General features: G+C 36.7%; 1 protein-coding gene across 1 annotated transcript; it reads left to right on the top strand.

Annotated features, from left to right (window-relative positions):
• Positions 1-40: 40 nt before the first annotated feature.
• On the top strand, positions 41-24,800 carry LOC140170049 (uncharacterized). The gene is made up of 22 exons (XM_072193367.1): positions 41-222; positions 1,290-1,495; positions 2,089-2,272; positions 2,842-3,012; positions 4,372-4,585; positions 5,224-5,303; positions 6,161-6,289; positions 6,742-6,892; positions 7,505-7,647; positions 10,262-10,347; positions 10,896-11,061; positions 11,763-11,936; positions 12,291-12,439; positions 13,319-13,573; positions 14,425-14,581; positions 15,257-15,508; positions 16,890-17,129; positions 17,413-17,655; positions 18,637-18,882; positions 21,272-21,424; positions 22,541-22,623; positions 23,218-24,800. The coding sequence occupies exons 1-22, from the start codon at positions 105-107 to the stop codon at positions 23,362-23,364; spliced, it is 3,747 nt and encodes a 1,248-aa protein (XP_072049468.1). The 5' UTR covers positions 41-104; the 3' UTR covers positions 23,365-24,800.
• Positions 24,801-26,505: the final 1,705 nt, after the last annotated feature.

The raw sequence follows: 26,505 nt of genomic DNA, 5'->3' as shown, positions 1-26,505 counted from the left end.
ACACCAATATCATTCTCTCTTCTACCCTACAGATTGCAAGTCCCTGCATTCCATGTTTATCAGCATCAGCCTGCAATAGATTCCAGTGTGAAAACTCATGTAACATGACCCAGGTCACACCAATATCATTCTCTCTTACAAACCTGACTCTCTCTGCAAGCAGACTACAATATGAGAACACTACGAGTGACACTGTTGCCAATGCACTGTATTTCATTACAGGTGAGCCAATCATATTTGATATATCTGTGTTGTCTGAAGAATTTCCATGTTTGTGTGCGCTCATGGAAGGCTATACGCACCTGGAATTAAGGTTCAAGCAGTATCAGGCATTGTGAAAAACCTTATGACAGTGTCACAAGGGGTATGTGATGCATCCCCAGTCAAAACAAAAATCATGGAAGTTGTAAAATTTGAGACAAAGTTTGAGATCCGCCCCCCTCCCAAAAAAAGTTTGAGACCCCCCAAAAAAAAAAAAAGAACCAACTACAACAAAACAAATCGCTTGCCACACCAGATTTATTTGTATTAGGCAATATTAGATATCAATTAATATTGAGTATTATTTAGGGATTCAATCATGTTTCACCGTTGTTCATCACCGTTTAACAATGATGCAGCCGCGTCGTTTGCGTGGTTTACTTCGCGAGGGCAGCTTTAGCTGCCCGAGCTAAGTAAACTACGCAGACGCTACCGGACGCGAGTTGTTAAACGGTGATGAACAACGGTGAAACATGATTGAATCCTTTCAACAACGAAAAGAAGCTAAATATCGTATAATTCACGATTATTTTACGAGGAATGTCAGTTAATCATTGCCACTCAGCCTTACAAAACTTCGATGATTTTCTTTTGATATCAGCAATAAAACTACAGAATAAAACGGCAATGTTTAGCCGCTACCTGAAAAATACTGAATTCAACTTGTAAGCTGGCATACGCACAAAGGTTCCAGGCATGATAAATTTTACTCGCTCTCGCGTAACGCGTAGTCTCGTTCGCGTTCGCGTATACGCTACAGTAAAAGTGTGGGTTCATCACGGTTTAACAACGGTTGGCTCCTGTACAAAGGTATAGGAAGAGTTGTTGAATTATTGATAGTTCCGTTCAAGCAGTCTCAGGCAATGGGAAAACAATGTATGCTTCATCCAATGGCATCTACCCAGTGTATAGACATTACACCTCCCAAGTTTGATGCTTAGTTATGCCTTTATGTGACTAGATTTTATTATATTGACTAATTATTGGATATCAATTAATACAGAGTATTATACCTCTGAATCTTTCAGTTCAAGCAGTCTCTGGCAATGGGAAAACAACTTCTGCTTCATCCAATGGCATCTACATAGACATAACACCGCCAAAGTTTGACATTCAATTCTACCTTGATGTGACAAGGTCTGATATCAATGACCTTCAGCCGGTTACCCACCAGGCATCTAATTCTACAATCAAAGCTTATTGGAATTTCGTAGATGAGGAAAGTGAAATAAAGGTAGGTATCCTCATTTCAAACTCGCCTGCTGCAGGTGCTAATAAGTTGGTATGGGATGTTCCTAAAGTAACAACAACCTTCACTACTTGAACCTTTTTCATGTATTGGAAGGAGGAATTTATTACAGTGTACATTGGGAAATTTGTGAATATACTTCGACTTTTGGGACATCATCATCATCAGATATGCTGTTTGTCTGTTGACATGGTAACCTCAATCAGTTTGTTCCAGCTGGTGCAATTTGCAGCCTTTTCTTCAGCTGACATTAAAGTTTCATTTAGTTCTTTTTGGATCATAGACATCCAAGTAGTTTTTGGCTTTCCTCTAGGCTTTTTACTTTGTGCAGATATTTTGACATGGTTTCTAGCTGGTGTGTCTTCTGGGAGTCTAAGAGATGTCCTAGCCACGATACTATTGTTTCTTTATTTTCTTGCCTCGTTATTTTCTTGGCACAAGGTGCGAATAATATAATAGTTCATAAATGTAGCTAAATGTAATATCAGAAATTATAGTAGCTTACAAAAGACTTTCAAAACGATATAAACGATAAGTGTTACATGTAGACTTTTAATTTTTTTGTTCTCATATATCAGGCCTATTACTGGGCAATTGGCACATCTAAAGGTGCAACAGATTTACAAAGTTTAACCAATGCTGGCTTGAATCAGTCTAGCTCAAACCCTGATTTAGAGGGCCATTTGTTTCATAATCACACCTACTATGTGATGGTGAAAGCTGTGAATGGAGCTGGTCTGGAGACTGTGACTGAGTGTGAAGGTAAGAGTGACACACACACCCCCACCCCTCCCCCACACACCCACATATTCCTTCTATTAATTATTCATACTTGACATAAACTTTCATTATCTGACTCCAGATGTACCTGATCAATGTGTAATAAACTGTGGGCGTTCTTTTTTTTTGTACCCTCAGATGGATATATGGGATTAAATACATGTTTATGCCATTATTACAGCTACTAAAAATGAGGTAGATGCACACACCTCACCCGCCCCCACACAAAAACAAACACACTCCTCCAGACAAACACCCCTATACACACCCCTATACACCACCTTCAGCCAAGCACACCCCCACTAACCACACTGAAGTAAGAAATTTACACATTTTAAAGTTGAGTAGTAATTACAAAAAACATTTTCAGACTTTTTAGCAGGCAAATATTGCAGAATTTAGATTCCTTCAACATGTTATGGTCCAAAAGCTTTCAAAATAATGCCATGTTAGCAAACAAGCTATGCTCCAGGAGCACTACATATTGATGATATCTCAAATATGTGGCATAATATTTGAATCACTCATAAGCATACTCTCTTATTGAACAGGTGTGACTGTCCTTTTGAAGCAACCTAAAGTAGAGGATATTGGAACTGCTTTCAATTTTAGTGAACCATTATCCGACAATGTATATCCTACTGATGCTAAGAAGACAAGCAGTGCTAATAGTGCTGGTATATCATGGACTAAAGCAGAAGATGACAGTGTATCCAGATATGGTGAGTCTTCATTGGCTATGTTTTGAAACCCCTCCCTTTTCAGTGGCATGTCCGGGGGGTCTTAGTCCCCACCCTTTGTTATAAATCATGTAAAATTAGCTTTTTTTGGCGATTTTAGCCATTAAGCCCCCTGGATAATTCTGAAAGCCCCTTTGAGGCCCCCGCAGATCCTGGACACGCCGGTGCTTTTGCATGTTGCTTGGTGAAGTTTGCAGTTGAAGCGACCTGAGGAGGGGAGTACTCAGTACAAATGATCATATGCGGACGTGCCACAAGCATGGGTATCATTTTTGTCCATTTGCCATATAAATGACCCTTTTTTCTAGGCCAATTTTCGTACATAGATGGGTCAATTTTGCAAACTTTTCCAATCTTTTTTCTGAAAAATACCCCAATTTCGCCTAACTGTAGGCACAAAAAAAATTTGCCAACATTTTTGGGAAAAGTTGAAAAAATGTTGGCAATTTTCATTAAATTTGGCCAAATATTTTGGTATAGTGCTGGGTCCAAATTTCTTGGAAAATTGGTATATGGATGGGTTCACTTTAATTCCCAGAAGCACACCCTTACCCAATCCAAAATTGAGTTCCACTCATGAAACAACAACCTTTTTTTAATAAGAATTAATTTTGCAAAATCCTCCAGCAATTTTTGTTTGGAAAATATTTGTCACTCAATTGCAATATAGAATATAGGGCAGTGTTTGTGTTTATTATTTCACAATATTGTTAGAGGAAGAATATACCCCTTGTCTTCTATTTCATAAATAGGGGTTTTGTGAAATGTTTTATTTTGGTCAAACATGCATACTTGGGAAGATATCAAAGAGATTATACATAAAAGTGTATGGGCAAAATAGTGTACTTCCTCCAGATTATTTTGGCCACATGCCTGGTAAACTTGAATTTAAAGTGCATGCTTGTGTGTGTTGTGATGATAACATACACTCAACCTTTAAGATGCAAACTATCATTCAATTTTGTGTTATTGTCAATAAATGCTTTTGTTTCCATTCAATATAACATATTTACCTGGAACAGTCCATTAGTCAGAAATGATATTAGTCTTTAAATGGTTAAAGTTAGGGTTTAGGGCATTTTAGGTTATGATTAAGGTTATGACTAGGAATTGAATTATAGGTTAGGGTTAGGATGGAGTTTAGAGTTGGGGTGAGGATTAGGGTTTATAATACTATCAACCTGTAACCCATTTACCATAGTATTACACATTGTGCTATTTGGAGTTGGGACTAATCTCATTGGGAAAGCATGAAGTGCAAGAATCTCTCTATGATAATGCACCAGTAGTTTTGATTATGCTGACAGGTAAGACATTATCACAAAATACTTGTTCTTCCAGATTATTGTGTTGGTAGCTCTGAAGATATAGAAGATGACATAGTCCAATGTATGACTGTGGGTGTCAATTCTTCAGGCTCAGTGGCTATTAAAGATGGCAGAGTTATTGTCACAAGTGGCAATGACATGGCAGAGAGGAGCATCTCTGATGTCATGGTACCTGATGAGAATGGTACAGTGATTGCAGGCAGTAGATTCAATATGGAGCCTGGAAAGTAAGATATGTTTGTCTGTCTGTCAATATGTTTGTTTGTTAAACTGGTTAAAATGCAAAGATTTAAAAGTAATGAGTGTGATGATAGGAAAGAGCAATCTTTGATTCAAGTGGTAGGTTCAACATAAACTTACAAGTTTGAAAGATAAGACAAAGATGTTTATGTCTTCTTTTCTTTTCTTTTCTTTTCTTTTCTTTTCTTTTCTTTTCTTTTCTTTTCTTTTCTTTTCTTTTCTTTTCTTTTCTTTTCTTTTCTTTTCTTTTCTTCTTTTCTTTTCTTTTTTCCTTTTCTTTCTTTCTTTTCTTTCTTCTTTCTTTCTTTCTTTCTTTACTTCTTTCTCTCTTTACTTTCTTTCTTTTTCTTTCTTTTCTCTTTCTTTCTTTCTTTCTTTCTTTTTCTCTTTCTTTCTTTCTTTTTCTCTTTCTTCCTTCCTTTCTTTCTTTACTTCTTTCTTTACCTGTCTTTCTTTACTTCTTTCTTTACCTGTCATTCTTTATTTTCAAAAAATAGAAACTGAAATTAAAGGTGTACTGTGACAAACTTAATAAGAAGTCAGCTTTTTAGTTTACTGAATGTTACAAGAAGAATACATTTTGAAATAAATTCCTGTTAATAACCTTGTTGTTTCTTCTATGTAGATGTTTACACACCAAATTGAAAGTATGCAATGATGCTGATATATGTACAGTAAAAACTGCTGGGACAATAACAGTCATAGGTAATTATGATAGCTTATTTTGTAACTTGGACAAACAGTGGCAAGATAATTGACTTATACTTCATTTTGTATATGGCACATTTGAATGTATTGCCTATAACACACTTGTACAAGTTTTGTGTATGAACTATGCACCCATATTTTGTTCATGGATCCTGAATCTATCTGTATAATTTCTGTTGTAAACATTCTTTCGGTCAAGCTGATTTCACACAATGGAAAAAGACCAGTGTGTGCATGTGCAGTTCCCCTTCCTCAAGCTGGTTGCTATGTGTGCGCTTATGAAAAGGGGACAATGTTCCCGGATGTCTGACCGAGAGAATCTCAAAGTGCTGCCTTATCCATGTGTGCAGCCATTAAAGTTAAAGCCCTCCAATAGTTGTCTTTTTTATCTTGTTTTTGCTTCTCAGTTTATTTTTGTTCGCTTTGTATGTAGGGCTTCCTTTAATTTAGTGCTCTTTGAGCACTATTGGGTATTGCCTGTGCTTTTTGCCAAATGTAATAAATAAATAAATAAATAAATAAGTGACATCACATTTGAGATTGTGAATATCCAACAGCACCAGTAACAAAGTATGTGGCACTTCTGAAGTGCCACATACTTTGTTACTCAAGTACAGGTCTAGAGAAGATTTTGTTTGAAGCTATCAAAAATAGTGTTTCCATCAAGTGCCAAAAGAGTAATATTTTAATGACATTCTCTTAAATTCCTCACTCATAGTGAAGTCACTGTAAACCTTCCTCAACTATGTAGTGCCACCTTAACCATGTAAATATATTTCTTGTATAGAAGTATAACTTTCAATCTACAATCCTAAATCTAAATTTATTCAAAAGAATTTTGTGATCCATTTCAGAGGATGGTGATGAACTAATGACCTCATCTGGTGGAGAAGACCTCAAGATTGACACATCTGTTGCAAGACGACGCAGAAGACAAGCGGCAGGACAAGATGATTTTGAGTTGACTATTCAGACTTCAGGAGGTATGTTATGTATACATAAATTGCTAGCATTCACTTAAAACGCTGGCGTAAACACACCCCCACTTAAAGATGCAGCATAGATGTAAACCACAAGCTGTGCTTCATTCTGTGTATGATTCACCTTCTGAACCTAATCACCCATTGTGCTTTTTGGAGAAGTAAAGGAAGATGGAAAGAAACAAGTGAAGATAAGCAAGAAGTTGTTTGTTACACTCTGGATTCAAACCCGAGACCCCTCGCATGCCAAGCACCTGATTGCAAGTGGTAGCCATGGATGTTTTGCTGAGCCTGGCTAATGAAACCTTGCATATATAAGACTTTGGGTGACTGTATCATTGCATCACATGACCGGCATGCATGTGCAGTGGATTTTGCTGTAATTTATGAAAATAGGTAGGTAGTCCATCTATGAATACACTTGTCATACATATATTGTTCCTTTACTATTGCAGGCTTACATGCAGGTGCATCACTAGTGTTTGGTTTCCTAGATGATAGCAGAGCTAGTCAGGACTACACATCTGATGTGTCTGTTAACTTTAGGTCCTATATTACTGATCATAGAAGAATGGCTGAATATGCATCCAGAGAACTTGCAGGAAGGTTAGTATTTCTGATCACAAATAATATAACATTGACTTGTGTGAATGAAAGGATAAGTGCAAAGTTCGATGACCTTCCCCCCTTGGGGCCAGTTTATATTTTTAGGAACATCCTGATTATGTTTTTGGGTAATCTCAGGAACCTAAAAATGTTGGTTGGGTTCAGTCCTGTGGGGGTGCAAAGCAGGTGGTCCTAGCTCCCCAAGTATTTATAATATTTGGAATCAGTACAAGTAACATACTTTGCAAAAGATTACTAAACCGCTGATATCAGTAAACCTGCAACTTTGACATGTTCATAAATGGTGTAAATTTGATATAAAAGATAGCCCAAATAATTGTGCTACCTAGCCAATGTTATAAACCAGTGAAAAGGCTGGGAAGAATAGATACACATCGCCTCTAAGACCATCCCACATATCGATCCAAAATAGAGGGTGAAATTAAATCAGCCTACAATATGAGCTGCTGCAATAAGAGCACCTGCTGCATTTCTTTCCTTAACCTTTATCAAAATAAAAATGAAATGACCTAAATATGAAGATGTATAATATAATGTAGCAACCCATTAATTATTTGTTTCATTATTATTAATATTATTATTTTATCACAGAATTCAACAAGTATATGAGCCATCATTTTTCTTAGGAAGTTTGGGTCAAATGGAACTCCAAGGGGCTTTACAAATCAAGGTGACATTCTCAGCATGGAATAACTGGCAAGATGAAGTGCCTAAACTTGTCTATTGGGATAGTGGTAAGTGCAGGTCTTCTAGTGGGAAACAGAATGTTACTATGATGTTGAGGCACGTGTTGATCTTTCATACACTCCTATATCAAAGCAACCAATCAGAAAAGTGCTTAGAAATGTATGCAGAGTGCATTGATTGTGTAAAATGTGCACTCTGTGAAATACGCACAGTGCTTTTGAACATGTTCGCATCGCATAGGATTGATTCATTTTTGTCTCGCCTGATAAGGCAGGAGACTATATAATCACTTTTCCGTATGTATGTGTGTATGTGTGTGTGTATGTGACAAATTTGGTTAAAAGTTTTGGTTAAAGTTTGCTTTCCGCCTATTTTCTCGGAGACTATGAGTCGCACGTTCCTCAAACTTGGTGGGTGGGTGCATCTTGACCCGAGACAGAACCGGTTTGTATTGGTTAGTGGGTCAAGGTCACTGGGGTCATCTAGGGGTCATCTGAGGTCGAATTAGTAAAAACTGTCATATGGCCATGAAACTTGGTGGGTCCAGTCAACATTTAAAGCCAAATTTTTGGAAGGTCATTTCGAGGTCACCAGAGGTCATCTGAGGTCAAATTAGTAAAAACTGTCGTATGGGCATGAACTTGGTGGGTACAGTCAACATTTAAAGCCAAATTTTTGGAAGGTCATTTCGAGGTCACCAGGGGTCATCTGAGGTCAAATTAGTAAAAAGTGTCGGATGGGCATGAAACTTGGTGGGTACAGTCAACATTTAGAGCCAAATTTTTGAAAGGTCATTTAGAGGTCACCAGGGGTCATCTGAGGTCAAATTAGTAAAAACAGTCGTATGTGCATGAAACTTGGTGGGTACAGTCAACATTTTATGCCAAATTTTTGGAAGGTCATTTCGAGGTCACCAGGGGTCATTTGAGGTCAAATTGTTAAAACAGTCGTATGTGCATGAAACTTGGTGGGTACAGTCAACATTTTAAGCCAAATTTTTGGAAGGTCATTTCGAGGTCACCAGGGGTCCATCTGAGGTCAAATTAGTAACAACCGTCGGATGGGCATGAAACTTGGTGGGTGCAGTCAACATTTGAAGCCAAATTTTTGGAAGGTCATTTCGGGGTCACCAGGGGTCATCTGAGGTCAAATTAGTAAAAACTGTCGTATGGGCATGAAAACTTGGTGGGTACAGTCAACATTTAAAGCCAAATTTTTGGAAGGTAATTTCAGGGTCACCAGGGGTCATCTGAGGTCAAATTAGTAAAAACTGTTGCATGGGCATGACACTTGGTGGGTACAGTCACCATCAGCCAGATAATCGTGCCCAGCCGATAACCGCCAAATTCATTTACCTCTACCAAAAATAATTGAAAAAGCAGGCGGTCGCAAAAGCAGGCGAGACTCGTGGTTCGAGAACCGCCTTGTTCAGGTGGGTTTATGTTTATATTTGGTTTGATTTTTCCAAATTTTTAAGTGATAATTTTGTTTTAAAAACAGCAAAAATCATGTTTTTTTTCCTTGTGTATGAAATAGTTAATAAATGTGTATCACATGTTGATCGAGAAATTGTACAAAATAATGCACTTGTACTGAAATGTTGATGCGTCTAATGCACTTCCCCCTGCAAGGCTCATGTATTAGACACATCAACATCTCAGTACGCATGCTTTATTTTGTACAATTTCACTCCCAACAAGTGATACACGTTTATCAAACTATTAGTAATACAAAATGACCAGTAAGATAAACACAGCACTGGTTTTTTGTGGGGTTGATTCTACTAACTTTATTAATACAGGTGATCACATACCGAGAATAACAGGCTTCAACACCAGTGCTCAGTGTGTACCAATATTAGCAGAATGCTTGTTGCGATGTCAGAGTATGCAAAAGGGAAGAATAAGGCTGTAATAAATGAAACTTGGACATTACATCAGATGACAGCTCCCCTTTTACAACTGGATGGAGTGGGAAAAGCATGATAGAGTGTCTTAAAGTGGTGTGCGTAAAGGGGGGAGGGCCCCACTTTTGTTGTTAATTTTGGGGAAAAACATCAAAATTTGCCCCCTTTTTGACTCTATTTGGGGGGAACTGAACAACCTGGCCCCTCCACTTTCAATGTGCTGCGCACGCCACTGGTGTCTTGCCCAAGAACACAACACATAGGCCCTAACAGAGTTCGAACCCACAGCCTTACTCTCACGATGAGTCAAATGCTCTAACATGTAGGCCACCATGTAGATCAGAGTAATGAAGAAAATTTGTGTATCTAAAGTATTAAATAGCTCATGCAAAAATTTTAAACCTAAGCATTTTCTCAGTGTGTTATGAGGTTTGACACTTGTAGCAACCCAGTAGATTTTGAAAAAATATCTGTGGCAATCCCTCCATTGACAAAACCTGACACTTTTTTCCCTGTACCTCGCTGTTGTCGGTAGGAGGGTCAGGAATGCTCTTATGCTTGTCCTTGGCTTTGGCTAGATTGAAAGTCCAATTGCCATATCCACATTTTCCTAATGCATCTGTTGAACATCCTTCTCCCTTTCCACGGAGTCCATCACACTGATTTCTGATCTATGAAATAATGTCCTGATAAATGCTATGGATTATTTTACTTTACAATTTTCATATGTATTAATAAATTTACATTTGTTTCAGGACATATGAAGTGGCAAGATGCGGGTATAACATGTGAGGAGAAAGCAGCAGTTTATAATCATGGCCTTGGCAGAGCAACGGTACCTGTGAGTAGCATTGGGTTATTCTCTTTGAAATCAATACACTCACTTTGGAACGCATGACCTTAATCTCCCACACAGAGGGTGTAAATTTCAAATGGAATCACCCATTCAGGTTACCCCATGTAAAATTCATATTCCCTGTGTGGAAGATTTTAGGTCATGTTTTTCATAGGGGCATTTGGATTTAATATCAAGTAGGATTCCTGTTACAAGGAATGTCTGCATTTGCAATCTGGAAGGGCAATATACTGGCAGATCTGTGAGCAGCTAATCAGTGGTACTTCCAGGATGCCATGCAAAAAATGTCAAATAAAGTGGACCATTTTGACAAAGATTACTCAGCAAAAATCAATTATTATTTCAGTATATTGCATTTTCTGTACATTTTTTAATAGGAATGCTTGTGTCTAACAAAGAAAATAATTCTTGGAATGAAAAGACCACAGGGTACCTTTAAGATAGTTGTTGTGTCTCACTTTCACACAAAATGTGCAGCACTAGATGTCCACAATTATATACTTGTAATTATTCATTTCTGTAAATTATGCCAGGTATGTGTGACAAGGAAATCATCGGCTAATGGAGCCAATACAGCACAGGGAACCTATTTTAGTCATGAGACCCAGTTTGCTGTTGCTAGGGTGTCTACAAGTCTGATAAACAGGAAGCCATATTTGGTGAATCTACCTACTAATATCACACTCAATGAGGATGAAGGTAAATGTATTATACCAAGTATGTCATCATGATCAATATATGTTATTCTAACATTTATAAATTATCACTTTGTAAAATGAATGAAGCTGTGAGGAATTTCAACTTCTTTTACAAAAATTCCATGCTGATCAATATATTCTAACAATTAAAAATTGTCACTTTGTAAAATGAATGAAGCTGTGAGGAATTTCAACTTCTTTTACAAAAAATTCCATGCTTAAAGAGAAAAAAATGTCGGTTTTTAATTACAAAAGAGAAAATATGTAGGTATTAAATTCTTCATTCTTAGTGGGTATGGTTTAGCTTGTAAGTGCTAAATTACATTGATTTCTGGGTGTCGTCTATATGAGCAATATTGAGGATAGTAGCAACATTGTGGAATATGCTTGTGTGTGCAAGTATCAAGTTGTATGTGTATGCCATGTGCGTGATATGCACACGCGATCGCAGTATGTGCAAGTGCAGTTGTAAACAAGTTTTCATAACAGTTACTTCATTTTTGCTGACTAAAATAGTTTTTAGTTATTTAAACAATTAATAATCAAATAACTATGAATGAGAATAAATTACAGGAATTTGTGTCTTTACTCTCCTCTATCATGTCATAGGATAGGCAGGTCCAAAAAATTCCTGTCGTTTATTCGCTAAATATCAATCAACCATGTGACCAAACAGAAATTTTGTTTCATTTCAATTTATAGCCGTTATGAAATACCAGCTACAAGCACAGGATGCAGACAATGACAAGTTACAGTTTGCCTTGGATTTGAACCAGCCACCTTCAACTCTTGCTTCTGTTAGTCTTACATTAGATGGTTTATTAACATATATACCATGTAAAGACTGTTATGGACAAGAAACTCTCAATTTTAAAGGTAAGTTTAGCTACTGCTCCCTAAAATTGAAATACGTTGGGATAATACTTCTCTCTTGGATTTGAACCAAGCACCTTAGACCTTTGCCAACTTAAATAACAGTTTGTTAGGAGTAATCATTTGAAATGTATATGAAGTAATTGTAGTATATGTTGCCTCACTTGTGCATATCCAAGATGGCTGCCATGTGCCATCATCGCATTTATTCACCACGAGCAAGGATAGCATTTCTGCGTTGGAGTTTTAATGTAAATTTGATTGTCATGAATCATTTTGATTACTTTTGAATGGTTACTACTACTCTGGTTCAAGCAAACACTTAGTTTTGTTTCAACCATTTCTTTCTCCATACAGTGGAAGAAGTGCATAATTCGGCAGACATCTCACCACTTCATGTTGAGGGCAGCATCACTCTGATAGTCAAGCCTGTTAATGATAACCCCTTTGTATTCATATCCTATAAAGGAGAACTTGTCAACAGCAGAAATACAAAAACTGCCTGGGTAAGTTACTCTATATCACAACCAGCTGTTTTGATGCCAGGTAGGCTAGTGATGATTCTTAAACATTCGGGCTGTTAAGAATTTAATTAATGCAAACATGTGGTTATGGTGGCTGTTTACATCTGCAATTTTATACCTGTTTTTTTGTGAAATTGCATTGTTGGAAAGGGCAGCTTCTTTTGCTAGTGTTCTACATTGGAGTATTATCTTTTTATGAATTAGTATAATGCATTTGAAATTCATACTACCCCTGTGGAAGATGTTGGAATTATCTTCCACAGAGGGAGTATGGATTTCAAATGAAATGAACCCATTAGACAGTTTCATTTTAATTTTCATGTACCCTCTGAGAAAGATTCAACCAAAATCTTCCAAAGAGAGAGGGTGGGTTTTAAATAGAGTTGGTTAATGTACTAATTCCATTTGAAATGAAATCTATACTCCCGTGTGGAAGATATTTACAAAATCTTCCACAGGGGAAGTGCAATTTCATTTGAATTTCATGTACCCTCTGAGAAAGATTCAATCCAAATCTTCCAAAGAGAGAGGGTGGGTTTTAAATAGAGTTGGTTAATGTACTAATTCCATTTGAAATGAAATCTATACTCCCCTGTGGAAGATATTTACAAAATCTTCCACAGGGGAAGTGCAAATTTTAGATGGATCAGCCCATTTGTTTTCTTCATGTGACATGCTGATGTTGAAAATGAAAGTGTCATCAAAAGGCTGTTTTTTCTTTCTCACTTCTGTCACCTTGTAATGTTTTATCAATTTCAACTTCTTATATATGACCTGTGGCTGAAACACATGTTCCCTTAATTGAATGCCATTGTTTCCTAGAATGCCAATTAAAAGAGGTTTGTTGTGTCTTTATTTCAGATAAAAGCAGAGCAAAATACACCTAGCAATCGTGTATATTTACCAATAACAGCTACAATAGGAGCATACGACATTGACAGTGGTGATCATGTGACCTTAAGTGTATCCCAATCAGCCAATGGGCATGCAGAGATTTCCACCAAGGTGTATTCTATTCCAGCAGACATCACCAACTGCAATGTGATTGTTAACTATGAACTACCAACCAGGCAGGAAAAGTCCATGCCATGTGGACTGCAATTACCTTATGCAAAGGTAATGTCAAAAAGAGTGCCTATTTTACCTTTTGATCTTAAGATGATTTTATTTATTTGCAGTATTGTGCTCTTTGGCTATTCCAGTTGAAATCAATACACCCTCTGTGAAAGACATTAACTTAATCTGACAAAAGAGCTTTAGATTTCAATTGGAGTCACCCATTCAGGTAACCCCATTTGAAATTCACACTCCCTCAGTGGCAGATTAAGGTCATGTCTTCCACAGGTGGTGTATGGATTTCAACTGGAATCCATTTGCAGGGTTTACTTTGCCTTGTAAAATATAGAGGCCCTGCATGCTTTTATCGATTGGCTCCAAACAAAGAATTTGAACCGGTGTCAAACTGCTGCTTGTAGTTACAGAATTAAATAATGTCAGTCCATAGTGGTGAGATGTTCAGGGATTCAATCGTGTTTCACCGTTGTTCATCACTGTTTAACAACAATGCATCCGCGCCGTCTGCGTGGTTAACTTTGCGAGGGCAGCTGAAGTAAACCACGCAGACGCGTTGGACGTGAGTTGTTAAACGGTGATGAACAACGGTGAAACAGGATTGAATCCCTTTCAACAACGAAAGCAAGCTAAAGATTGTCTAATTCACATTATGATTATTTCATGAGGAATGTCAGTTAGTTATTGCCACTACACCTTAGCCTACAGCCTACAAGAAGATCCGCAGTGATTTTTCTGTTGATATCACTGCATGAGCAATGAAACTACAAATTAAAACGGTAATATTTAGCCGCTATCTCTCCAACATGTAAACCAAGTTCCAGGCATGAAGAATTTTACGTGTCCGAAGGTATACGAAAAGTTGTTGAATTAGCATAACTTTCTATTAATTACAGGCTAAATTGGTGTGGGTTATGTCTACAATCACTTACACTCCTAATACTGGTTTCTATGGCAAAGATAGCCTGCATATTCTAGCTCATGATGATGATAATGCTGCCTCCCAGCTACTGACAGTAGATATTGATGTCCCTCAAGCAACTTGTCTACAAGGTGAGACCAATTTGAAGGAATCTTGTCTTTGTTTTTCTTTGTCTACAAAACTCTACTTTTATGAGGAAAGAAAACATATGCAATAACTATTTTGACACCAAGAGTTTAGATGTATTAGGCTATTCCAGTTGAAATCCATACACCTCTATGGAATATGTGACCTTAATCTCCAACAACGTGTGAATTTCATATGGGGTTACCTGAATGGGTGTCCCTATTTGAAATATTATGTCTCCAGTGTTGAAGATTAAGGTAATGTCTTCCATAGGGGTGTATGGATTTCAACTGGAATAGCCCATTAGCCTTATTGTTAATATTCATTTATGGAAGCTTTTGGAATGTTAATTTAACTTGACATTGATGCTTGAACAGGCATCTTAATCTGAAAGAGTCCCAAATTATATCTCTTTTGGTAACTGCCTTGGTCAATGAAATAATCAAATTGTCTTATCATTTACCCTAAACATTGTTGTCAAACTTTTTGAGATAATTATTTTATTAAATTCATAAGACCCTCCACCTTACACACTTTATTCTAGTGTTGAGACAAATTCACTAACCATCCATGCAAATTGTAAATATTATTATGAACTTATTCCAAAAAGTTAAATCTTGAAGATCTTAGTTAATGAAACTATAAACCAGACACAACATGTTTTCACTATTACAATTCAGATCAAGCAGATAGCATCCCACCAGAATTCTCAAGGCTACCATCAGATATAACAACAACCAACAGTGCGGGGCAAGGTACATCAGTGGTGACATGGACTGGACCACTTGTCACTGACAACTGTGGTGACAGAACAGTGACATCAAATTACAATTCTGGTGACAATATTCCTATTGGTAATAATATGGTGGTTATCACGGCTGTGGATGAACAGGGAAATTATGCTAGTTTTGAATTTACTGTAAATGTTAAAGGTATGTTGACTTTTTTATGTTAAGTTTAGTTTTGTTTGTTAGTTTGTGTCCAGTGGTGTTTGTTTATTGGTAATGTTAAGGGAAGGGGTATGAATGTTTGGATAGTATTTATTGTGGGACATTGGAGCACATCAGACATATTGAATTGCATTCTGAATATGAATGTCCTTCTGATATCAAATAATTTTGATTTTTTTGAAATTCGCAATGTAATAAACATTTTATGGCAAATCATTAAAAATTGATATTTTTGATATTTAACAGTACTTGAAGTAAACTTTATTAATCTGATGATTTATACTTCAAGTGTATGTAGGTGGGATGAAAAGCCGACAATCAATTGAAAATTTTGACCTTTTCGCATTGAAGATATGGATTTTTCCCCAAAACACCAAAAAAAAAAAAAGGTCTTTTGGGGAAAATTTTTTTCAATTGATCGTCAGCTTTTCCTCCCAGCTACATGCACTTTAAGAATATATCATTAGATATATAAAATTTATTTCGAGGACTGTTATATATCAAAAAATTTGAAAAATATCAAATTTTAATAATTTGTCTTAAAATTTGTATTATATCATGAATTTCAAAAAATGAAAATTATTTGATATCAGAAAGACATGCTTCATATTCAGAATGCAATTCGATACGTCTGAGGTGCTCTCATGTCCCACAAAAAATACTGTCGAAAATGCCATAAACGCTCATTCTAGATCCCTTAAAGTGGTTGATATATTGTTCCATACAGAAATATGCTGGGATCCTCTGTTCTAGTCTGGTTCATCAGTTCACCACCGTGTAGCATCATTTGTATGCCGGCAATATGCAAACTAAAATGAAGATTATAATAATAATTATTGAACAGCATAATAGCTCAAGCAAGACTTAATTTGCCTAAGCTCTGCATGAAAACTGAAGTTCAGTATATATACAGGGATTCCAGTAACCTAAAGTGACTTTGCAGGAAAAGCCTGAAAAAGTGTGCGAATTTGGGCTATAAAGCCTCAAAATGGCCTGAAAATAAATAAAAGTGTGGACATTTGGAGTAACAAAAAGTAGGAAATCAGGTAATTACCTGAAACTGGCATCCCTGTATATGTGTTGTGTATCTTACTTTTGTAATCCCATAGTTAAGCTAGTATTTGAAGCTTACAAGAAATATCTGGAGTTAGGTCGGCCTTTGTTCATTGTTGAACTAGACAGTAAACCAGCCCATTGTGACAGAGGTTTAGGTGCTGAGCCCAAGTGAACAAGCATTTATGAATCCTGTGTTATGGTCTTAAAATCTTTTTTTGATAAATAACTCAAATTCGGTTCACAAGAAACTAACCATTTTGAGCTCTTAACTTGGCTGACTGCTTGTAATAATTATATTTCATTACAGATATTGATGATCCAGACTTTGTAGACTCAGATTCTATTACCTTGGAGACAGACCCAGGCAAAGCAACAGTAGCAACTTGGAGTCCACAAGTCAGTGATAACTCAGGGGGCGCATTGACAGTGACACAGATAGAAAGGTCACATAATCCTTATCAGTTGGGAGGTGGTAACACAGCTACGTTTACTGTGGTGGATGAGGCTGGAAACAGTGCTACCAAGACATTCACTATAACTGTTGTAGGTATGTTTAATCAAGGTGTTAATCTGGGACTATACACTGGAAGGATAAGAAAGCCATGTTTGGTTATGCACAGTCATTTAGCTTGATGAGGATTTGAACCCAGGGTTGGAACCTATATAGTAAATATTGAGCCTATAACCCTTTAAAACCATAGGTCCCAGGTTCAAATCCTAGTCGCCTTGGCCTACTAGAGGGAAAGATCAAATTATGTGCATAATCTCGAGTAGTACAGAACACTTAGTAACTTATTGTCTTGTAATAATCCTATTCCTTTAAACTGTAGATAGAGAAGCTCCTACCTTCATCAACAGAGTCAGCGATATATCTGTCAACACAGATTCAGGACAGAGTTATGCAAGCGTTTCTTGGACAGCCCCAACAACAAGCGACAACTCTGGTAGTGCTGTGGCACTTTCTTCCAACTATCAACCTGGACAGTTTGGTATTGGGCAAACAACAGTGACATACACAGCTGTTGATGAGTTTGGAAATCAGGCACATGATTCATTTGTTATAACTGTGAATGGTATGTGCATGTTTGTTTGGCTTGTCCGTAAGAGACACACTATTGGGTTCATGGAAAATTCATGGTCCAGACCAGTGGCGTAGTGTAATGGCTACAGATTAAGTCTATTGAACAAATGCGAAAAATTTTGCCATTTTGAAGCTAAACTGTTGAAATATATTGCAAAAGTGGAATAAAATTGTGCAAAGCGTGCAAAAATTTGCACTTATGGGGCCTAAATGGCCAAATATGAGGTTAATTTGGTCAGAAACCCACATGCAGCCGTCAACATTGGGGGATGATTGTATGGGCCATCCCCTGGCAAAATATTGGGGGTTTATCCCCCATCCCCCCCACCTGAATCTACTACGCCTATGGTCCAGACCTATGCAAAATGCACAAGCAAGGCTAGCTATAGCCTATAAAAAGCATGCTTGGAACAATCTGCCCACTACCATCAGGGAATCAAATACATTGTCTGGTTTCAAAAAGGGTCTAAAAACTTACTTATTCGCTGCTTATGAATAGTTTGTTCCACAGTGGTCATAATTTTTATGTTCTTTGTATTTAATTAATCTGGTTTCATCTTTTGCCATGTTATTTTGTCATTTTTGTCATATGCGCTGCGCTCTTTATGTATGTAGCGCTATATAAATGCCTCAAATGTATGTATGTATGTATGTATGTATGCTGGCACTTTACCATTAAAATGAAGAAAAATTGAAAGAAGCAAAGGAGGCCCTTCCTAACTATCAAATAGTAAAGAAATGTTAACCAGTATTTACAAGATCAATCTAGTTCACATTGTGGTTTATATAATTATATCCCAATAGATGTGACTATTAACTGTCTCAAGAGGATTATCATTAATGTGATATTTTGAATATGCTTTCTTTTTTATGTATGATATGCATGACAGAACATTTTGGCAACATTGAATCTCATTTGCCAATATCTAGTAGAAAAATTAACTTGTGTCATTCTTTGTTGTTAATCTTCCAGATGTAGAAAGCCCAACATTTGTCAATCTTCCATCTGATATCATTAAAGAAGTCAGTCCTGGTACGCAATCAGCTACAGTCACCTGGGTGGACCCCACTGCTAATGAAAACTCTGGTTTCTACACCATTGACTCTACATACCAATCTGGAACCAGCTTTGGTATTGGAATCCACAGTAATGTCTATACTGTAAGAGATCCATCTGGGAACACAGCTAGTCATACTATGACTATTTCAGTACAAACTAGTAAGTTAATCATCCATCTGGGAACATAGCTAGTCATACTATGACTATTACAATACAAACTAGTAAGTTAACGGGAACACAGCTAGTCATACTATGACTATTTCAGTACAAACTAGTAAGTTAATCATCCATCTGGGAACATAGCTAGTCATACTATGACTATTACAATACAAACTAGTAAGTTAACGGGAACACAGCTAGTCATACTATGACTATTACAATACAAACTAGTAAGTTAATGGGAATACAGCTAGTCATACTATGACCATTACAGTACAAACTAGTAAGTTAATCATCCATCTGGGAACATAGCTAGTCATACTATGACTATTACAATACAAACTAGTAAGTTAACGGGAACACAGCTAGTCATACTATGACTATTTCAGTACAAACTAGTAAGTTAATCATCCATCTGGGAACATAGCTAGTCATACTATGACTATTACAATACAAACTAGTAAGTTAACGGAACACAGCTAGTCATACTATGACTATTACAATACAAACTAGTAAGTTAATGGGAATACAGCTACCGTATTTAAATCGAATAGTCGCCCCCTCAAATAAACGCCCCCACCACTTTTTTCAACCAAGATGTTTAAAAAATTCCGATATTTCCATGCTATCTTGTGTAGTAAGCTTACCAAGTTGCTCACATGGTCGCGAGTATCAGCAATAAATGGCGATCCGAACCCGGAAGTGAACCAAAAGTCAGTGTCAAAAGGTCATAGTTCGTCATTTTAGCGTGACTTTTAAGCTTACCTAATGATTTTAACGGGAATTTTCGTGCTAAAAATGACCTCTAATAAACGCCCCCCCTTGGGAAAATGTAACGCCCCCGGGGGCGTTTATTCGACAAAATACGGTAGTCATACTATGACCATTACAGTACAAACTAGTAAGTTAATCATCCATCTGGGAACATAGCTAGTCATACTATGACTATTACAATACAAACTAGTAAGTTAACGGGAACACAGCTAGTCATACTATGACTATTACAATACAAACTAGTAAGTTAATGGGAATACAGCTAGTCATACTATGACCATTACAGTACAAACTAGTAAGTTAATCATCCATCTGGGAACATAGCTAGTCATACTATGACTATTACAATACAAACTAGTAAGTTAACGGGCACACAGCTAGTCATACTATGACTATTACAATACAAACTAGTAAGTTAATGGGAATACAGCTAGTCATACTATGACCATTACAGTACAAACTAGTAAGTTAATCATCCATCTGGGAACATAGCTAGTCATACTATGACTATTACAATACAAACTAGTAAGTTAACAGGAACACAGCTAGTCATACTATGACCATTACAGTACAAACTAGTAAGTTAATCATCCATCTGGGAACATAGCTAGTCATACTATGACTATTACAGTCCAAACTTGTAAGTTAATGGGAACATAGCTAGTCATACTATGACTATTACAATACAAACTAGTAAGTTAATGGGAATACAGCTAGTCATACTATGACCATTACAGTACAAACTAGTAAGTTGATCATCCATCTGGGAACATAGCTAGTCATACTATGACTATTACAGTCCAAACTAGTCATACTATGACTATTACAGTCCAAACTAGTAAGCTAATCTTCAAAGTATAAAACATATTCAGACATACAATATTTTTACTAGTAGGTCAATTTGAAAATATAATATTGTATAAAAGAATAAGCTGATTTTAAAACTACACCACCAATTCTGGACAAGTCTTTTGCAATATATTGAGAGTCATTTCCACTTCATTGTTCTGAAAATTCACAATTATTAAAGCCTAATGACGATTTCCTTCAAATTTTTAATTTGTTATTATATACTCAAAATGTTGAAATAATGCTAGTTATTATTATCCGAAATGGTTTCTGTCCATTTTCAGCTGAAATAACAAGGTAAAGTGAAAGAAACCCTGCTGGTTATTTTGGCCGTTTAACACACAGTTCTATAGGAGGACATGAATGTCATGATTCTTTGATTATGACATTATGTCAAACTTTGCTCTGTTGACCTACAAACACAACAAATTTGGCTGATTCCATTTATGTGCAAGTTGGGACATAGGTAAACATTACAAATATGCCAAAAACTCAGGTTTGAAAAAAAATTAACCAATTTCATATTATAAGACCATACATTATGACTTTAAAGGTTCTTTATTTGAAAGATTCACAGAGATTTGTTTTTGTTTTTTCATTATGATTTTCTCTTTTCCTGAATTGTTATTCCTAAGCTTTGTATAATTGGTCAGGAAAGTATTTATACACAATAAATACAATTGTTTAAACTTGATAAAACTCCCTTCAGGATATCACTTGATTAAGAACTATCCAATCTGATATGTACACTTTATTTGTATTACAGGATATTGTCCATCATCATGGTCTTACTTCAGCAATTATTGCTATTACTTTAGTTCTTCACGCAAGATATATTCTGATGCAAAATCGGACTGCATTACCAAGAGTGGTTCATTGACCAGTATCCTGAATCAAGCTGAGAATACCTTCCTTCAAGGTAAGATTAACCTGAATGAGCATCTAAGAACTATTATGATTGGGTACAAAGAGGGGTGGGTAGGTCATGTGACGTGACCAGCCCAGCGGGTCAGTTGCCTGATGAAGTCTGGTGGTTCCAGACGCAATGTTGCAAAGTTGCAAAAAGTAAGTTCCTGTATTTTATTGAATTCCAAAACTCTTGTTTGAAATTACTGGATGACTAAGAACATTCACCCAATAAGCAAGAACCAATTATGATGTCAACTTCACACCAAAATGCCCTTCCATTATGCCTTGTGCTATTCCAGATGAAACCATACACCCCCTATGGAAGACATTGCCTTAATCTTCCACACAGGTGCATGATTTTCAAATAAGGTTCCCTGAATGGGTGACTCCATTTAAAATCAACACCCCCTGTGTGGCAGATTAAGGTCATATCTTCCATAGCAGGTGTATGAATATATCAACTGGAATAGTCAAATGCCCAACCCAAGTCTGTTTGAAGTGTGCTAGCAGAATAAGCTTTTCACTCCAATATCCCTTTCAAACTTTGTCAGGTACATGACTCACACATTCATACATACTCACAATATAACGACGTTTCTGATTGGATTTGGGCCCTTTTTTGCTGGTCATAAATTCCGTTATGACCAGTACGCAGGGCACAAAACAAGCTAAATCCACGCAGCGTTGGAACCCAATTAACACGATCCACGATTTGCTAGTGTTGCTTACACGCGCATGTCACCGCGCCCTTCTCACGCGGAGCGCAAAAGATAACGCGTATCACGCGTTGACTCCCGGCCGTTGACCTCGCGAACCAAGCTGCTTCCTGCAAGTAGGCCTACTCATTTTCTTCCAATTTATGAAGGAAAACGGTATGGAAATGTTATTTAAACTTGTAAACCTTTATTATTTTCATCTGTATTGAATTGCTAAGAATGTTGGGTATGTATGAATGGGGTTCATTCATAGGATGGAGGGCATGCTCGCTGTTTATGCCCTCGGCTCACGCCGCGGGCATAAACAGCGATCATGCCCTCAATCTTATGAATGAACCCCTAATTCACACGTTTTGCAATTGTTATTAAAGATGGTAAATTGTTAATGATATTTCCGCTCTTTTATTTAGGTTATGTTGTGAGTGATCACTTTTGGATAGGTCTTGATGATATAACTGATGAAGGCACTTTTAGATGGGTTGACAACAACCAGGTAAGCCGCGTAAGTTAATAAGAGCAACAGCCATGCAGAGCATGAACTCAAGCGTACTAGAATATTGATCCACATGCATAATATCCAATTGCTTTTATATGTTTATTATTATTTTATTTTTTTGATTTCACATAGCCAAACAGCTTTTATTTCCCTGTGCTCAATGGGAGAAAAGACATACAAAAATAAAAACTACACAGATTTACAAAATGCAAGAGAACATTGAAAAAAAACATTACATGATGTTTGATAAGAGCGCAATCTATTACATACATACAGTTTAAAGAATGGCGAAAGTTAAAAACACATCTGTTCTAAAACATTCCATTTATCAATAAATTTGTGCATTGTATTATTACTAATAGCAATTCGTTTCTCAAGCTTGTAATGAAATTTAATCAATGGCAGAAAAGACACAAAAGATGGCTTTTGGTTTTTAAATCTACTGTCATAAATAACCTTTTTGATTAAAATTACACATATATTCAGTAAAGTCTCAGAATCAAACTTGTACAAAATCAGCAATATCCTCAAGCTAACTTACTTACTAGGCTCTCACCTTTCTTCTTGTTTCCCCCCCTTTATATTTTTCAGTTTGATTTTGCAAATTGGGGTACTGATGAACCAAATGATGGCCATGGCAAGGAAGATTGCAGTGAGATTCGTGTTGATGGCTACTGGAATGATGTACCATGTAGTGAAGACACCAAGAAGTACATCTGCAAAAAACCGTTGTTTTAGTCAGCTTAGGATGATTATATGACAATAATTATTATGATATATTATGATATAAAAAAATAAAAAATAAATTATAATATATATAATAGTTATAATATTCATACTAATAGAGTTGATATAACATGTTAAGTAACGACATTAGATTTCATATAGCATTTGTAGCAAATTGCTCTAAAATATAGACTGTGCACATGAATTGGTGAAAATATAGGGCAAACCCAACTTATATACAGGAAAAACATATTTTCCAAATGTGTTAAAATTATGATCTATTCTGTGGAACTATTAACCAAACAACTAGTTGGTAAGGTCACCCCTTGATTTCAAAGCTTTTCAAACATGTTGAATTTATGTTCTATTCTGTGGGACTATTAACCCTACCACTGCCAGGGGATTTTGGTTGCAGGTGGCCTGGGTGGTTTGTGAATGGCATATGGTACTGCATGGAAGGTGCAATGCCACAAGGTAAAAGTTTAAAAGTGCACACATCTGATTACTGCACCGCATGCGCACCTTGATGTGCTTGTTTATTTATTTTATGTAAAGGTTCACATTGCTTGAATATTGTTTGATCATTCATCTCAACTGTAAGGTCATGGGATCCTATCAAATCAGATCATCATTTATTAACAATCAGTATAAATTCATTGATCATGATGAGGATAACGGAGGGCTCATCATGAACCTTTTTGGGAGCATTCATTCCAAATTCATAACCTCATCAATAAACGCGATACGTGCGATCTAATCATATTTTATTATTTGCGAAAACGCGAACGCAAATCGAGGTCATTAATATCTCACAATTTACCGCAAAATGCGTACTTGTTCCAATGTCGCACACAGTTGACCTCCGCGTGCGCTGTATTGTGCGTCCAACAAACTGCGCAAGCGCTGGCTGCCATATTTGGATTGCCTGATCGATTTTGGGAAAGGGAAGATGTAAAAATTGTTTATTTTTACAAACTTTTGAGGGAAATTTTGTGTTATTTTGTAAAGTTAAAAGATCAAAGTGACGGTTATGAATGAGGTTAATAACTTCGCATCGGTAATACGTCTGGCATTGTGAAAAATCTAAACATTTTGCTTTGGACCTCAGAATATCTCTCGGGGTGGCTCCAAAGGCAAAATGTTTAGATTTTTCAAATGCCCTCCAAATAACTGATGCGCAGTTATTAACCTCTAATTATGTAATTCCAACTCAAATTCAACTTGTTCTTCAATTGTCATATTCCTAATTTCAGAATAAAAATAGCCAAGTGAAATACGAAGATAATGATTAAAAGATGTACCAAAAACTTGACCCGTCTGTAATCTTGCCTCATAGAATTTCTTCCGCACATCCATTTGATGTAAACTTAGTTACAATACCTCCCCCAACAAAGACTATTAATACCTGCATGATATACTTTGATCACATGAGAGCTACAGCTCCGCCCTCAGCTGCTAAGCTGCCCCCAAAACATCTAAGATTTCTGTTAAACTGAAGCCCCATCTAGTGACACTGATTCTAGTACTTAGTGGAGACGTTGCTAGCAATCCAGGTCCCACAAAAGATCCATGTGGAAGCTGTTCAAAGTGTGTTTGGTCCAACCAATGTGGCATACTGTGCGACATGTGCAATCTGTGGTTTCACGCAAAGTGCATTGGTATGAATGTTCAAAGCTATGAAACTCTGGCTTCGTCTGACGACCCTTGGCACTGTTCATCTTGTGCGCTCCCACAGTTCAGCGACTCCTTTTTCAACTCATCCTGCAGTTTTTCCGACAGTGATCTGGACTCCAGTGAGTTCTCCAACGATGATGTGAATGCGTCTTCAGGTCCAAGTCATCCCAATACAACTTCAAACAATTCAACTTCAAACAATGTCAATTCCAATAAACTCAACTTTCTTTATTTAAATGCGCGGAGTATGAAAACTATTAAAAGGAAAACGAACATTAACAAACTTTCAATCCATCTTATCTACAAATAAATTTGACTGTGTGTCTGTCTCATGGCTCAATGAAACAGTTGATGATAGTGAAATCCCTTGCAGTGGATATGATATTTACCGCAAGGATAGAGATGACCCTGAGAAAGAACGTGGCGGGGGTCTTCTCTTTGCAGTTAAAAGCTCTATCTTCTCACTACGTCATTCTGATGTTGAGCCTGTTGACGAGATAATGGTAATTGAAATAAGACCAAATAAAAGTGAAAAAATGGCTCTTGTATTATGCTACAGAGCACCTGATAGCAAAGTTGAAACATTTGTTAATAATTTTGACTACAATTGAACTCCTCAATGACTTTAACCAGATTCATGTAATTGGTGATTTTAATCTTCCCGATGTAAAAGGTTGTCTTGACAATACTATATATCACAATGTTACAGATTCTGAACAAGCTTTTGTGATTCTGTGGATTCTTTTTCCTGAAGCAAATGAATGATATCCCATCTAGAAAAAATTGTGATAATATTCTAGATCTTATTTTCACAACTGTCCCTGACAGGCTCAATGGTGTTACCATATCACATGAAACATTCTTAACAGATCACAAGCTGCTTCAATTTACTGTGAGTACAAGAGTTGAGCGTCTCAAACAAAGACCTCGATTTGTATACAATTTTAAAGCAGCTAATTTTAATGATATACGTTGTGAGCTGCAAAACACTGATTTTAGTGAAGTATATTGTGCAATAGATGTTAATTCATCATGGTGACTTATTTTCTGAAATATTCACCAAGGTTTTAGACGATTACATACCAAAAATTAATATCAAAGACTCTTCGGCCCCAGCGTGGATTTACGCAGAAGTTAGGCATCTCCAAAACAAAAAGGAAACTGCGTGGAGGCGTGCTAAAAAATCAAATCTCTAGCCACTGGGCCAATTTTCGGAAGTTTCGTAATCGTTTGAAAAATTTGCTCTATCAATTTTAATAAGTATATTAATAGTCTTGGTGAAAGTGTTGTTGATAACACCAAGAGATCCTGGTCATTTTTTAGATCAAAAACAAAATCCAAATCTCTTTCAAAAGTTATCAGCTGGGATAACATCACAGCTACAACAGCTAGAGAAAAAGATTCTCTTTGTAACAACTATTTTTATTCTGTTTTTACTCAACCAACTTCCAACAGACAGTTGCCAAAGATACATGGGTT

This window comes from Amphiura filiformis, chromosome 14, assembly GCF_039555335.1.
Source record: "Amphiura filiformis chromosome 14, Afil_fr2py, whole genome shotgun sequence".
Taxonomy (NCBI): Eukaryota; Metazoa; Echinodermata; class Ophiuroidea; order Amphilepidida; family Amphiuridae; genus Amphiura; species Amphiura filiformis.
This window is presented reverse-complemented; position numbering and strand designations above follow the sequence as displayed.